This window comes from Ostrea edulis, chromosome 6 (assembly GCF_947568905.1).
Source record: "Ostrea edulis chromosome 6, xbOstEdul1.1, whole genome shotgun sequence".
NCBI lineage: Eukaryota > Metazoa > Mollusca > Bivalvia > Ostreida > Ostreidae > Ostrea > Ostrea edulis.
The window spans coordinates 91,544,234-91,559,233 of record NC_079169.1 but is presented as its reverse complement, the minus strand read 5'-3'; the positions used below and the strand labels follow the sequence as shown (position 1 = coordinate 91,559,233).

Here is a 15,000-nt window from a genome sequence, read left to right as displayed (position 1 = left end):
CGGCCGCGACAGACCTAAGTCGTAAACAGGTAGTGGCAGTTGCATCGCCAAAGGCTCGGCATGAGGTGTGAATGTCATAGGTCCTCGGAGATAACTTTAAAAAAAGGTGTCCCGTGTCTCGGTAGGTGTGGTATGCTAAAAAAAAAACCCTCACTGCTCAATGGCGGTAAGCGCCGAGCATAAGCCTAACTTTGAAGCCCTTCACCGGTAATGGTGACGTCTCCATATGAGTGAAATTTTTTCGAGAGGGACGTAAAACAAGAAGCAATCAATCAATCATGCTGTCAACTTGAGAACATGATTCCTAATGTATACCTAACATCCTAAAGTCAAGGTGAAATCAATTAATGAATGGCATTGTTTTCAGACAGTATATACGGAGGGTACTTCGGTTTCCAAAAAGAACTCTACCGCGCTCTCCAGTCTAACAAAGGGTATTCACTTCACACGATGTATTATGAAAACTTGAAAAAGGTAAGCTGTCATCAAAGGCTGATTCAGCTCAGATTCCTGTTCTTCGATATTTGAATGCCTTGTTATACACACTTCGTTTGACCGTTGATATAGGGCTAACGGCGGATGTGACCGGTCCACAGGGGATGTTTACTCCTCCGAGACACCTGATTCTACTTCTGATGTGTCCAGGGGTCCGTTTTTGTCCAACTCTCTATTTTTGTATTGCTTATAGTAGTTACGAGATAGTTAGTTGTATTCGACGCGCCCGCGCGTTACAATTTTTCTGAAGACAATTTATCGCTTAGTTTTAATCGTATGTTTCGGGCTCGACAGTTTACCAGAAGTCGCACGTGGTGAGGTCATTATAGAGGTAGTTTTAATTTGTATACACAGGCACTCAAGGCATGATGGTTCAGGCAACACGCCCCTTAACCTTCACACCTTTTTATTGCAATGGGTTGTCGTCTGTTAACAATTGAACGTCGTCCGTCGTGCGTTAACAGTTGAACATTTTAAACTTCCTCTTGATAAATACTACAGTAAAACTCGAATATAGCGAACACGCATATAGCGAAGTTATGGTTATAGCGAAGTGAAATAGATTTCCCGGCAAATTCTTTATATATTCTATATAAAAATTTGTGTCTATAACGAACACGGATATAGCGAATTTACGTATGTAACGAATTAAATTCCTATTCCCTTTGAATTAAAAATGAACGTAAAAATCGCCTTTTTATAACGATTTTCCCCCAATTTAAACTCGTTTTGATTTTGAACAATCGCTTTAGCTTGCCATAAAAGATCCACACTTATTACGAAATTTCTGTTTGTATTTAAAAAAAAAAAAAAAGGTTGTTAACGAAAAACAATACTTGCACATACGTTTAGGAAATATATTGTTGGTGTTGTTTACTATTTTCGTTAATTAAATTTAAAGTTTGAAGCCATAAGTATATGACAACTGTAATAGACTGTTTGTATGTAAAACGTATACGGTACCAATTTTGATGCACCAGATGCGCATTTCGACAAATTATGTCTCTTCAGTGATGCTCAACCGAAATGTTTGAAATCCGAAATAACAAAGAAGTTTCAGAGCTATTATAGGCAAAAACATGTATTACACATAATTTTGTGGAGATTTTTCTTTCGAAATGTTCTTGCGTGATTTATAATCCATCAAGATAATTTATCATATATAAATCAGTGTGTATATTTCTTAAATAAAAATATTTCTTCTCGAAAATATATAGGCTTAATTTTTCTTAGAGACAATACAAACGCAAGTATATCGATTGCTGTTTTTTTTATACAACTGATATACATGTAGAACAAATCAGTTTTATAGCGAATTCGTTATATTTGAATTATGAATTCGCTATAAACGTATAGAAAATTACGCATATAGTGAATGTTTATAGAGTGTCGGCAGAAATTCGCTATATCAGAGTTTCACTGTATTCCAATTCTTTTCAAATTTGGTATGAAGCATCTTTGGGACAACGGGGACATCAATTGCAAATTTCAGGACTCCTGCACCTCTGGGACCCATGGGGAAGGGCAAAAAGTGCTGAAAATTTACTGATTTTCAAAAATCCTCTTCTCTGGAACCGCACATGTGTAAGAAAAACTAAATGCATAGTAAGGTAGAGGCCTCTACCAAAATTGTAATTTTCATGATCCTCGGGATAGCGTCGGTGGCCTAGTGGTTAAACCTTCAGACTCTCGACCAGAAGGTCGTGGGTTCGAGTCCTTGCCGCGGCAGTGCCGACGTTGTGTCCTTGGAAAAGGCACTTTACATGAATTTCATCACTCCGCCCAAGTGTAAAAGGGGTACCTGGCTATAGACAGTGAAAGATATTGTTAGAATGTTAGTGCTCTAGCGCTTGTAATGGCAGCTTGCACTGTATGCCTCCTAGGAGGCCGAGAAAGTTCTAGATTAATATAAGGTCTGTCGGGGGTAATAATGCATTGTAAAGCGCTTTGAGCAGCATACGCTGGAAAAAGCGCTATATCAAACCAATCATTATTATTGTTAGAGGTTTTGACCACAGGGTGGGGCCAAGCTTAATATATAGTGTTTATGTGTAAAACATTTAATTGACGTCTTCTTTAGTGCTATTGATACTAAATTGAAACTAAATGGATATTTAGAAAGAGCAGGTAGTCCTTTACCAAAATCGTAAATTTCATGATCCTAGGGGTAAGGATTTGGTTTCAGGGTGGTGTCAAAATTATTATATTAATGATTTGAAGGACTTATTTAAGTTTGCTGATACTGTATAAAATCTAAATGCATACTTAGAAAAAGCAGAAAAGGATGTACAAAAAATGGCGAATTTCACAACCCAGGGTCCAGATTAATCATACCTTTTAATGTTAATACACATAATGTTATATTATGTAAAGCCTTTCATCAGTGTATACACCTTTGAGGGCATTGAAGTTTTAAGAACACATCTTGTTATATATTGTTGCTGAACATGAGAATTAGCTTAGATATTCAGAACAGGAATTTTTTCTAGATGTCGTAGCCCTTGGGAGTAGTGATACTTTTCACTTGTACCGATAAGGCTTACTTATGCATTGTAAATGTACATTGAATATCATTTAAAAATGTAATAAATCACATTTTCAGTAATTGTAAGAAGAAATGTCAACACTGATAACGAGATTGTTATGCCCCCGAGATCGAAGATCGGGGGGAATATTGTTTTTGTCCTGTCTGTCATTCTGTCTGAAACTTTAACCTTGCTAATAACTTTTGAATAGTAAGTGATAGAGCTTTGATATTTCACATGAGTATTCCTTGTGACAAGACCTTTCTGTGGGTACTAACATTGTTGACCCTTGACCTTGGAGTTTAATCTACGTTTTGAAATTTTTAACCTTGCTTATAACTTTTTAACAATAAGTGATAGAGCTTTGATATTTCACATGAGTATACCTTGTGACAAGACCTTTCCGTTGGTACTAAACCTTTTGACATTTGACCTACTTTCAATAATTTTTTTTTTACATAGGTCATAACTTCTAAATGGTAAATATTAGAGCTTTCATATTGTACATGAGCATTTCTTGTGACAAGATCTTTCTACTGGTACCAATATATTTGTCCCTATGACCTCGGCCATCTTCAGAATTGGCCATTATCGGGGACATTTGTGTTTCACAAACACATCTTGTTTACTATTACGTAACAGAGATTTCGATAATCTTTAATATATACATGTATTTCAAATCATATAAATAAAAATAAATGTGTTGATCCCACATCAGAAAAAAATAATGGTGTGTGTGTGTGTGCACAATCCCTGCCCGAAGGCCTGTGGTTTAACATGGGTTTTATTGTAAGGAACTGTACGTCAATGTATATATTAAATCTATTCTCATATATAATGCAAATACCAGCCAGTTTATCTAAAATTTTCTCACTTCCGTCCGAATATATCAAATACCAGTTAGGGTCTTATATCGGTTTCGGTTTAATATAATGTCATTTGGAGAAGTTGTGTTGAAGAAGGGGGGGGGGGGGGGGGGGGCAGACGGGGTAACTATACTGAAAAATATTATATTAATAATTTGAGTAGGAATTATATACATAACAATTGATAAAAGTATTTCGGTTGATTAATATTTAGACACAAGAAAGGGACTCTTAATTACAGATGTATTTAGGAAATAATTATTTGTCATAAAAGTTGAAACCACTGTGTGTTGTATCCTAGCTCCTAAAATTCGCGAATTCTCATATAAATATATGAATTATTGATTGTATATTGTTTCATATACTGTATATATTTTTTCGTATAAATATAAACAATTTAGGGCAAAATATATATCGATAGCTTAAAGTATCATTAATTCGTCTTTGAAAAAAGCTTTGATTGGAATCAATATTCGCTTGAAAAAAGCTTTGATTGGACTCAATATTCGCGTGAGCTATTTCCGAAAATATCAATCGATAAAGCTAAAAAGTAAAGAAAATCAAGCTCATTTGAATGCTTATTACCATAGCTACTTCTACTGGAAAACATTGACCACGATTGACGCGCGGGCGCGCCGATTACAACTAGCCTATGAGATCATTGCTCGTTATTTTCACCTTTCATTATCGTATAGACTTTTCCGTCTATACCTTAAGCTTTTCCGTTTTTTGGGTCATCTCTTTAACACCGTGAGGTCTAGGACTATCAAACATGGACATTTGATGCATTTCATGGAGAAGGTGTATCGCGTAGCAAAAATAGTTCACTATGACCTTCTTTTACAACTTTATAGCTATACATATATTGCGCTCTGTGAGGTCTAGGGCAACTTATTAATAGGTTTATGCATCTGGGATTAAGGTGTCTTGAACCAAAAATAGGTCACTGTGACCTCACTTTAAACTTTTATGACTGTACATATACAGTGTCGGTATAATAATTTTAAGTTATGCTTAGGTCCAACAAACTTGTTCAGTTGATGTATCTTGTGGAAAGGTGTCTCGTGACTTCAAGCATGCAAGTAGTGTATATATACTAGCGGGAAAAAGAAAATGTGCATTATGAAATTTAGTTTAATTTTTTTTATATTTATTGTTTATATTTACAAAATCTAAACAATCGATAAAGGTGATGTTTTTGAAAAAAATATTGGATAGTACCCGACTCAGATGCACGGACTTTTTCATGGTTAGTGAACACATGTTTTTTATTGAAGTGTTCGTACGCACGAGTTTTACTGGCCAATACTGTTTGGAGTTAGAAGTGTAAAAGGTTTGTTTGGACACTATTCGTTAAGGAAAACACTTTAGTTTTGACAAAATGTACCCTTCTGTCATGCCACGACTCAGCGAAAACCAACGTAATCGTGCTGTTGGGATGCTTCAATCTGGAATGGCACAAAATATCGTAGCAAGACACTTTGGAGTTCATCGGAACACCATCCAGTCATTATGGAGACGTTTCCAACAATCTGGTAACACTCGGGATCGACCACGTTCTGGGCGTCCTCGTGTGACGTCGCGTCGACAGGACAACCACATTAGACTTGTGCACCTGAGAAATCGTTTCCAGTCAACAAGTTTGACTGCTCGTAGCATTCCTGGACTTTGACCAATCAGTCCAAGAACTGTGCGTAATCGTCTGCGCGAGCACAACATCAGACCAAGACGTCCAGCAGTGCGCCTAATAATGCTTCAATGTCATCGTATCGCTAGACTAGCGTGGTGCAGACGACATCTGCGATTCAGAATACAGGACTGGGCCAATATTCTGTTCACTGATGAATCCAGATTTCATTTGGATAGCAGTGACGGCCGTTGTAGTGTGTATCATCGCGTTGGGGAGCGGTACCAGGACGTTTGTGTTGTGTAACGTGGACAATTCGATGGAGGTAGCGTTATGGTGTGGGGTGGAATAACAGCACGTGGAAGGACCCCTTTACAAATTTTCAATGGAAATCTCACCGGCGTACGCTATCGAGACGAAATTATTCAGCTCCATGTGATGCCCTTCATACAGAGACAGCAAAATCACATCACTCTGCAGCAAGACAACTTAAGGCCACATGTTGCACGTGTAGTCAGGGACTTTTTTGTTCAACAGAATGTCGATGTCTTGCCTTGGTCAGCTGTTTCCCTCGATTCATCGCCGATCGAGCACATCTGGGATGAAATGGAATGACGTCTACGCCGTTTTCCAAATCAGCCAGTGACATTGGCTGATTTAGGCCAAGCTTTAACATACATCTGGAACAACATCCCCCAAGCATTTCTGAACACTTTAGTGGCGTCAATGAGGCGCCGTTGTCAGGTATGCGTGAATGCAAATGGTGGTCACACGCGTTATTAACTTTGTTAACGTAGTTCCACACTCCTGTGACGTCATAAGATTGTGCAAAGTCAATAATTTAATGACTGGAACATAAATTTTGTTGGAGTCTTTTTCAATAGTTATTGTAAAAAATCTTGTTAGCCATAAAATATTTCAAAAGTCTTAGTTATATTTGAATAGTCAATGATACGTTTCAAAATATTGACTCCAAGGACAATAACTCTGTTTTCATTAAATTATTTATCAAGTCCATTATGCAATAGATTTCCTATATTTTTCACAAACATTTTACCAAGGTGATAAGGAATTATTATCTGTGTCTTTTCATGAAATTACATAAAATTTTAATCCATGAGTGGTTTTAAATAGCTGAGTTGTATGGTGCCAGACTTAGTTTTTTTTTGGGGGGGGGGGGGTGGGTGGGGGGTATACATACTCTGGAAGCTATAGATTTGAAATTATTAAGGAAAGGTATGGATTTTATTTCATAAATAACTATAACAGATGTACATCTACTAATATAAACAGAAAAAATGATATGTAAACCATGCTATAAGGAAATTATGTCCATATTTGTTTGTTTTTTAACATTTTGGAGAATAAGGCTAATTCAATAATTTTGCACTTATTATATTAAAACTTGATGAACATATTGAAAATGACATGTGTTTTAGTTATTGACATGTTTCCTGATAAATAAATGCAAATTAAAATTTTTGTTGTTGTGTTTATTTTAAAATAATAACAAATAACTGTTTCCAATGAATTTCATAAAAATCTACATAGGGGTACATTACTTCAGTAGTGTCTGTAATGAAAATAAATCTGGAAATCCTTAACTAATTTGCCTTTTCTCATTACTCTGCATGTTAATCTATTGATTCCAAACAAAAAAAATGCTACCTAAACCCCAAAAATCCAGGACTAAGGACCCACCTTAATTCAAGTTCGAATACCAGTGTCTTTTGAGTGTGCTGAAATTGACGTTATTCGGCGTTTACATTAATGGATTATGAAATGTTGTAACGAATACATTTGTTAACAGTATTACAAAGAATAAAATTTGTTCATTGTTATTTTTTATTATTTTTTTTATATATTAAATAATGTAGTTTCTTTTTGTCGCTAGTATATTTGTATTTTGTAGTTCCAGACAAGCGAAGCATGTTCCCTATTGGCCCACTTCAATTTTAATTCGAATGCCGTTATGATATGGGTATAATACATTTTCCAGGATCCAGTTCCTGAAATACTCAAATTAGCTGACTATTTAGGAGTTACGTGTACGGGAGAAGTAGCAGCCGATATAGCTAATAAATGCAGTTTCCATAACCTAAAACATGCCTCCGATACCATAAAGGATCACGGGGAAATAAAAAGACTTATGAAAGAATGGGGACTAGAACTCCCCAAGTTTTACCGAAAAGGTAAGATAATCTCTGCTTTATATTTTTTTTTACGTGAATTAGAATAAGTTTCAATGCTACAGATATGAATACCAGTCAATAAATAAAATACAGTTGTTATGAGATGCTACACTTAAGATAAGTTGTCGAAATGGAGATCAAGCGTTGATAATGAAGTTTAGTACATGTATGTTGTTTGATTTATAGTTTTAAGGTGAAAAGTGTTGTTAATATACAATGTCTCGAATATAAATTGCGCGTAGTGTCATAGGTCACCAAATAATTTCAATGGCTACTATCTCTTCAACTTGAACATTTTTTGCCAAAGTGATGATGGCTAATCGTAAATTCACTATTATTCAATAGACTAGATAAGCGTCTTCTAGTATTTGTAAAACTTAACGATATATTTGAATGCTTGTATCTTGGTTACGCCCTTTCGAGAATTTTTCACTCGTAATACGAGAGGTTATATTTTAATGAAATAATATAGTTATAACTGAAAATTGGAGTTCACCTTTACATGTCAATATATTTTCATCTGTAACACGCGATCTAATTTACAAATACCACCTGCCATTGGGTCAAATGCAACTTGACGTGTTTCATATTAGTCCCGCTTTTCCCGGACGCTCAATCTCGAGACTGCATGAGCGAGTCTAGTACGAATCCTATTTTAATTTTGGGATCAACAGTGGGCGTATCAAAATGTACATAAACTCGGAAAAATACAAGTCAACTGAGCCGCGCAATGATGAAGCGTCTAGCTGTGATTTCACAGTGAAGATCGCCATCTTTAATCTTAGTTCTACGGAGTCAAAATATTGTATCGAAGGTGAAGTTTGTCATGATAGAAAATATGTGTAGACTATGCACGCTATGCGTATTTCGCTGCCCTTCAAAGATAGAGATCAACTTTGAAGTCGCTCATCTTAGACAGATTGAGAAAATTCGGGAAATTACATCGTTTAGGCCTACCCAAAATAAATCTTCAAATATAAGAAAATGCAATAATATGCGGCTTTTACATGTAACTCTGAAAATTTCTACAACTTGAAAAGTTACCCTTGCATGCAAAGTTGTCGCTAATAGTAAATCCAGCACAAGCGACAAATCACGATCCACATGTCAATGTGACTGACGTCATGTGATAAAATGTGACGTATGAATTTTTGTTTGCTTTGTTGAAAATTAACCCCCCCCCCCCCACCCATTCTTTTTTCCAGTGAGAAATGTATTTCAAAATGAACAGGGCAATGCTTACTTGGTAAATCATTAATTCGAATATAATATCTTTGTTTTAATATATTATTCGACCACCCTACAAAGAAAGATGTTTTACAACAGTGGTTTGCGTACAAGTAGACTAGATGCTAATATTGACAACGAGAAAACAATATAGGCCTATGTGTATCAAACTGGAGTATTTTCTTGTAGGCCTACACGTTAAAGATAAAATAGGAATCGTACCAGACTCTTGCTCGTGCAAAGTCTCGAGAGCGAGAGTCTGGGGAAGCGAGCTAATCTCATACCAATTTTTAGGCCGTTTTTTATGCACTGATTTTGACAACGTTTACTCAGTTTACCTGATCAAGATATACTTGAGTAGTGCTCACAACAGGCGTGAGTGGTCGACAGGGGATGCTTACCCATTCTAGACACCTGATTCCGCCTCTAGTATGACCAGAGGTCCGTGTTTGCCCTTTTCTTATGAGGCAGTATTTATTCAAAAAGTTCTACATGAGAAGAAAACATCTCTTGCTGTAACCCTCAACTCGACATTTAGATATATCGACGTTATATCTATTAACAATGATCATTTTCATTCATATATCGATCTCATGTATACCAGTCAGCTCGATATAAAAGACACCACAGAGTCCACCACATCTGCTTCGTACTTATACATTTTATTGAAAATTGATAACGGGAAACTAAATTTATAACAACATCTGCATCTTCCCATATTTATGTAGCAATAGGTGTATTCCATCATCACCTGCATATCGTGTTTATATCTCTCAACCGCAAGAGTTGTCAGTGTGTCTGACTGGTTTGCTGTCCGTCCGTCCAAGTTAATGTTTTCCTGACTTTTTCCCGTAACAGATGCATGTACGACTTGAAATTTGGTCACAATTTCTCCCTCAAGTAGCTGCAGAACTGTAGCTCTCTGAAAAAATATTTTGACGGAACAGAGAGCTACAGATCCACCCCTTATAAAAACCTTCGATTTACGGCGCACAAAAAGCTGCGCACGGTTGAGGCCTTATATTGTTGTATTCTTGTGTTGCTGTCTCATAAATTTAATATAAAAAATTCTTATCATATTTTCATGGCTACGACTACAAACGAAATAATTTGAAGCTGGGAGTTTTCAGGTCGTATGGGGCTTTAATGAATATTTGAAGGTATGTTTGGACACAAGTATAGTAGGAAAATATGTTAAGAATTTTATATATAAAATTTATGAGACAGCAACTCAAGAATACAACGATATAAGGCCTCAGCCGTGCGCAGCTTTTTGCGCGCCTTAAATCGAAGATTTTTATAAGGGGTGGAGCTGTAATTCTCTGTTCCGTCAAAATATTTTTTTTCAGAGAGCCACAGTTCTGCAGCTATCCCTGAAGAAGAGTAAGAGTGAGTTTGCATTTCAATTGGATTGGTCCGTCTTTGACCTACTTTATGGTTATAAGTAGGTCAAACAGTTTTCCCGACTTTTTGTCGTCACATATATTGCCCTGAATTTCTCTCAGAGGAATACAAGTTCAGTTTTCATTTCAGATAAAATGGCCCGTCCGTCCATGACCTAGATTAGGACTAAAAGTAGGTCAAACAGTTTTCCGGGCCTTTTTTTAAATTATGCCATGTTTTCTCTTGGAGGAATACAAGTTCAGTTTGCATTTTAGCTGAACCGGTCCATCCTTGACCTACTTTTGGGCTAAAACTAGGTCACAGTTTTCCGGGATTTTTTCCTCATGGATACAGATATTGCCGAGATTTAGTCACAGGCTTTCTCAAGGGGAATTACAAGTTCAGGTTGAATTTCAGATGGATTGGTCCCCTCCTTGATCTACTTTTGGCCTAAAAATAGGTCAAACGGTTTTCCAGGCTTTTTTTCATTACGAATACTGATATTGCCCTGGAATTTAGTCACAGGCTTCCTCACGGAGGAATATAAGTTCAGGTTGCATTTGAACTAGATTGGTCCATCACTGACTTACTTTTGGACTAAAAAAAAAGGTCACACAGTTTTCCGGGTTTTTTCATTACGGATACAGATATTGCCCTGATACATTTAGTCAAGGGCTTGCTCTCGGAGGAATACAAGTTCAGTTTGCATTTGAGCTGGAACCTATTTTTAGGTTAAAAATAGGTCAAACAGTTTTCCGGGCCTTTTAAAATTGCATTACAGATATTGCCCTGATATTTATGCAAAGGCTTCCTTTGGGAGGAATACAATTGCAGTCAGCATTTCAGCTGGATTGGTACACTCTGACCTACAATGTACTTTAGGGATAGAAGTAGGTTAATTAATAATAAGTTTTCGTGTTTTTTTTTTTTTTCGTAAAGTACTTGCTACTTCGATGTCCAGTGCATTTGACCTTTTGATCCCAAAATCGATAGAGAACATCTTCGTACCATGGGTAGTCCATATCTATGATATATGGTGACTGTAGGTGGAAAGGATAACGCTTTAGAGCCCGTAAACCATTGCGTCAACAGACAGACGGACGGACAACCCGATTCCAGTACCCCCCCCCCAACTTTGTTGCGGGGGTATAATCAATTCACATGTCAGATGGATTGGTGCACCATGACCCACTTTAATGCTTTTATATTCAGAATGTGTGTTGTATCAATTCAGAGTGCATTATAAGCTTCCAGGTTGAATTTCACTGTTCGACGAACATATATTGTACCGTTTGCGGTACTCTTGTTTAATCAAGACAGGCTACTGACAAACAAGTTGGTGGTACAGGGGTTTCAACAGTCTCGTTTAAAATCAGTATTTCTAAAATTATATGGTCATTATAACAATCTAATTTGCCAATACAACCACAACCTATCATTAGGTAAAATGCTGTCTGACGTATTTGGTATCGATTGTAAGGCCTTCTTGGAACATTGATTTTGAGTACGGATAACTCCGTTTACCTGGTCAATAATGGGACCGGTGGACAGGATATGCTTACTCCTCCTAGACACCTGATCGCGACTCTGGTATATCCAGGGGTCCGTGTTTTCACAACTGTATTTTGTATTCATTAGAGAAATTTGGGAATTGATCACTGTTAGTTACCTTCACATTTTCATAGCTGGGATCCGGTTAGAATTAGCTGCAATAATGTAACCCTCTCTGATTTTTTTGATTTTTGTTTTTTTAAGGGAGAGGGCTACAACTCCTTAGGATCTCCGTAATGGTGCAAATGCGGGAGTGATTCACTCCCGCAACATTTGCGCTCATTCTAAACATTTCCTGATTTTCTTTACGTAAATAAAATGATATTCTATGTTTCTTAGTCAATATATAAATTTACAACCTGCAACTTAAGATTTGTGAGGCTCTATTCTACCGTTTTCAACAATTTCGATAAATTCCAATTTCTCGATTCATATTTGTGCGCCATGTTTGATGTACTGAAGTTTCAACTTCCGATTGTCAAGTCATTTGCATATGCCATATAAGGTAGTATTTACATCAATGGACAAGTATGGAGGCGAAAGCTATTTCGTCGGTATTGAAAAGGTTTGAATTTAATATCAAGTTAAAAACCGAACAGCAGAGTGTAAATTCTTTCTGCAACAATATGATTTTCCTTTCTTTGTCGAAGTGGCTCGAGTAACTACATTTTCGCGCTGATTGTCAATGTTTAGGTTTTTCATTAGATTCACCTACGAGATCTCGCGATAACAAGCATGGCGGAGCAGACGAAGAATTTTGCATGCTGTACAGTATATTTAATGAAAAACACCTTTATTAGACATGCCCGAGTACAAAGTTGATACTCCTTTTGGTATAAACAACATTTGGGACTAATACACAGAGTTTATTATCGGTTATTCATAAAATTATTTTGCACCATTACGGAGATCCTATGGAATTGTAGCCCTATCCCGAAAACGTCAGAATAAAAAAAAATTGGATAGGGCTACATTATTGCAGCTAGGTTAGAATATGTACATCCTCAGTACCCCCTTGCTTGTCGTTAGAGGCGACTGAATGAAACAGTCCTTCAGATGAGAAGGCAAAAACCGAGGTCCCGTGTCACAGCAGGTGTGACACGATAAATATCCCTCCCTACTCAAAGACGTGTCTATTTGAGTGAAATATGTTTGAGAGGGACGTTAAACGATAGGCTATACAATCAATGACTCGTATGTGGGAATGACAGGTTTTGGGTAATGATGGTCGAAGCTGGAGGAACACCTAGTTCCGATTTTTTAAATGTCATATTTGATTTTTTTTTAATTCTATCAGGGCGTCATCCGCTGTAAGTGAAGCGGCACACATTTTGATCTACATATTGCATATATTTATGCCCCCCTTTGAAAAAGGGGGGGGGGGCATATTGTTTTGCAACTGTCGGTCGGTCGGTCAGTCTGTAGACCATGTGTTGTCCGTTAAATATCTTTCGACCGCTTTGCTTGATAACAACCAAACTTGGTACAGGGGTTGCCCCTGGAGAGTACATGATCCTTATTGATTTTCAGGTCACATGGTCAAGGTCAAACTGCTGGTCTTTACCCCATGTGGTAGACCATGTGTTGTCCACTCAATAACTTTTGACCCCTATGCATGATAACTACCAAACTTGGTACAGGGGTTGCCCCTGGAGAGTACATGATCCTTATTGATTCTCAGGTCACATGGTCAAAGGTCAAGGTCAAACTGCTGGTCTTTACCCCATGTGGTAGACCATGTGTTGTCCACTCAATAACTTTTGACCCCTATGCATGATAACTACCAAACTTGGCACAAGGGTTGCCCTTGGAGAGTACATGATCCTTATTGATTTTCAGGTCACATGGTCAAAGGTCAAGGTCAAACTGCTGGTCTTTACCCCATGTGGTAGACCATGTGTTGTCCACTCAATAACTTTTGACCCCTATGCATCATAACTACCAAACTTGGCACAAGGGTTGCCCTTGGAGAGTAGATGATCCCTATTGACCTTCAGATCACATGGTTAAAGGTCAAAGTCAAACCTCCGGCCTTAAGCCCATGTGTTGTCCGCTCAATATCTTTTGACCCCTTTGCTTGATAATAGCCAAAACTGATACAGAGGCTTTCCTTAGAGAGTAGATAATCCCTATGGATTTTCAGGTCACGTGGTCCAAGGTCAAACTGCTGGTCTTAACCCCATGTGGTAGACCATGAGTTGTCCGCTCAATATCTTGAGAACCATTCACTTGATTGTAATGTTATTTCATTTGTGGGTTAGTTATAAAAAGAAGAGGACCCCTATTGTTTTTCAGGTCTAAAGGTCAAGGGTCAATCTACTCTGGACATAGGAATATACTTTCTGCTCAATATCTTGAGAACCCTTTGCTTGACAGACATCAGACTTGGTACACTGGTACATCATCAGGAGAAGATGACACCTATTGATTTTAAGGTCACATGGTGAAGGGTCAAACTGGACATAGGAATATACTGTCCGGTCAATATCTTGAGAACCCTTTGCTTGACAGACTTCAAACTTGGTACACTGGTACTTCTTCAGGAAAAGATGATCTCTATTGAATTTGAGGTCAAGGGTCAAACTGGACATAGGAATATACTATCCCTTCAATATCTTGAAAACCCTTTGCTTGACAGACATCAAACTTGGTACACTGGTACATCTTCAGGAGTTGATGACCCCTATTGATTTTTAGATCACATGGTCAATCCACTCTTGACATAGGAAGATATTGTCTGCTCAATATTTTGAATTGATGATACTACTCTCATTTAAATGATGTGTGTGTGTGTATATAACCCTTTTGAATTTTGCACCATGGGGGCATATGTGTTTTACAAACATATCTTGTTTCATATTAAAGGGACTGGTTCACGATTTTTGATAAAAATATTTTTCATTTTTGATGTTAAACATTCAAAAATATAACTCATTTAATGTTGACAGCCAAAATTTTGACCTTTTGAATGCCAGAATAAAAGCAATATTTTAGCCTTAAATCTGTGTTATGTAAACAAAGACTCGAGTCTTTTTATGTAAACAAACAAAAGAGTGAAATATTGATTTTGTAATATAATGCATCTTAATTTTGCATAGTCACAAATTTTAACTTTTAGATGACACATTTTACCC

General features: G+C 37.1%; 1 protein-coding gene across 4 annotated transcripts in view; it reads left to right on the top strand.

The window, feature by feature from the left end:
• Positions 1 to 15,000, top strand: part of LOC125647696 (sulfotransferase 1B1-like) — a 36,975-nt gene that overhangs the window by 19,977 nt on the left and 1,998 nt on the right. For 2 of the 4 annotated variants that reach the window (XM_048874475.2, XM_056142695.1), the window contains exons 4-5: positions 368 to 474; positions 7,513 to 7,705. In XM_048874475.2, the coding sequence (XP_048730432.2) occupies positions 368 to 474; positions 7,513 to 7,705 (300 nt within the window). Of the gene's footprint in view, positions 1 to 367; positions 475 to 7,512; positions 7,706 to 10,281; positions 10,322 to 10,465; positions 10,508 to 15,000 lie in introns of all 4 variants that reach the window. The other 2 variants (XM_056142697.1, XM_056142694.1) reach the window with 2 other exon arrangements.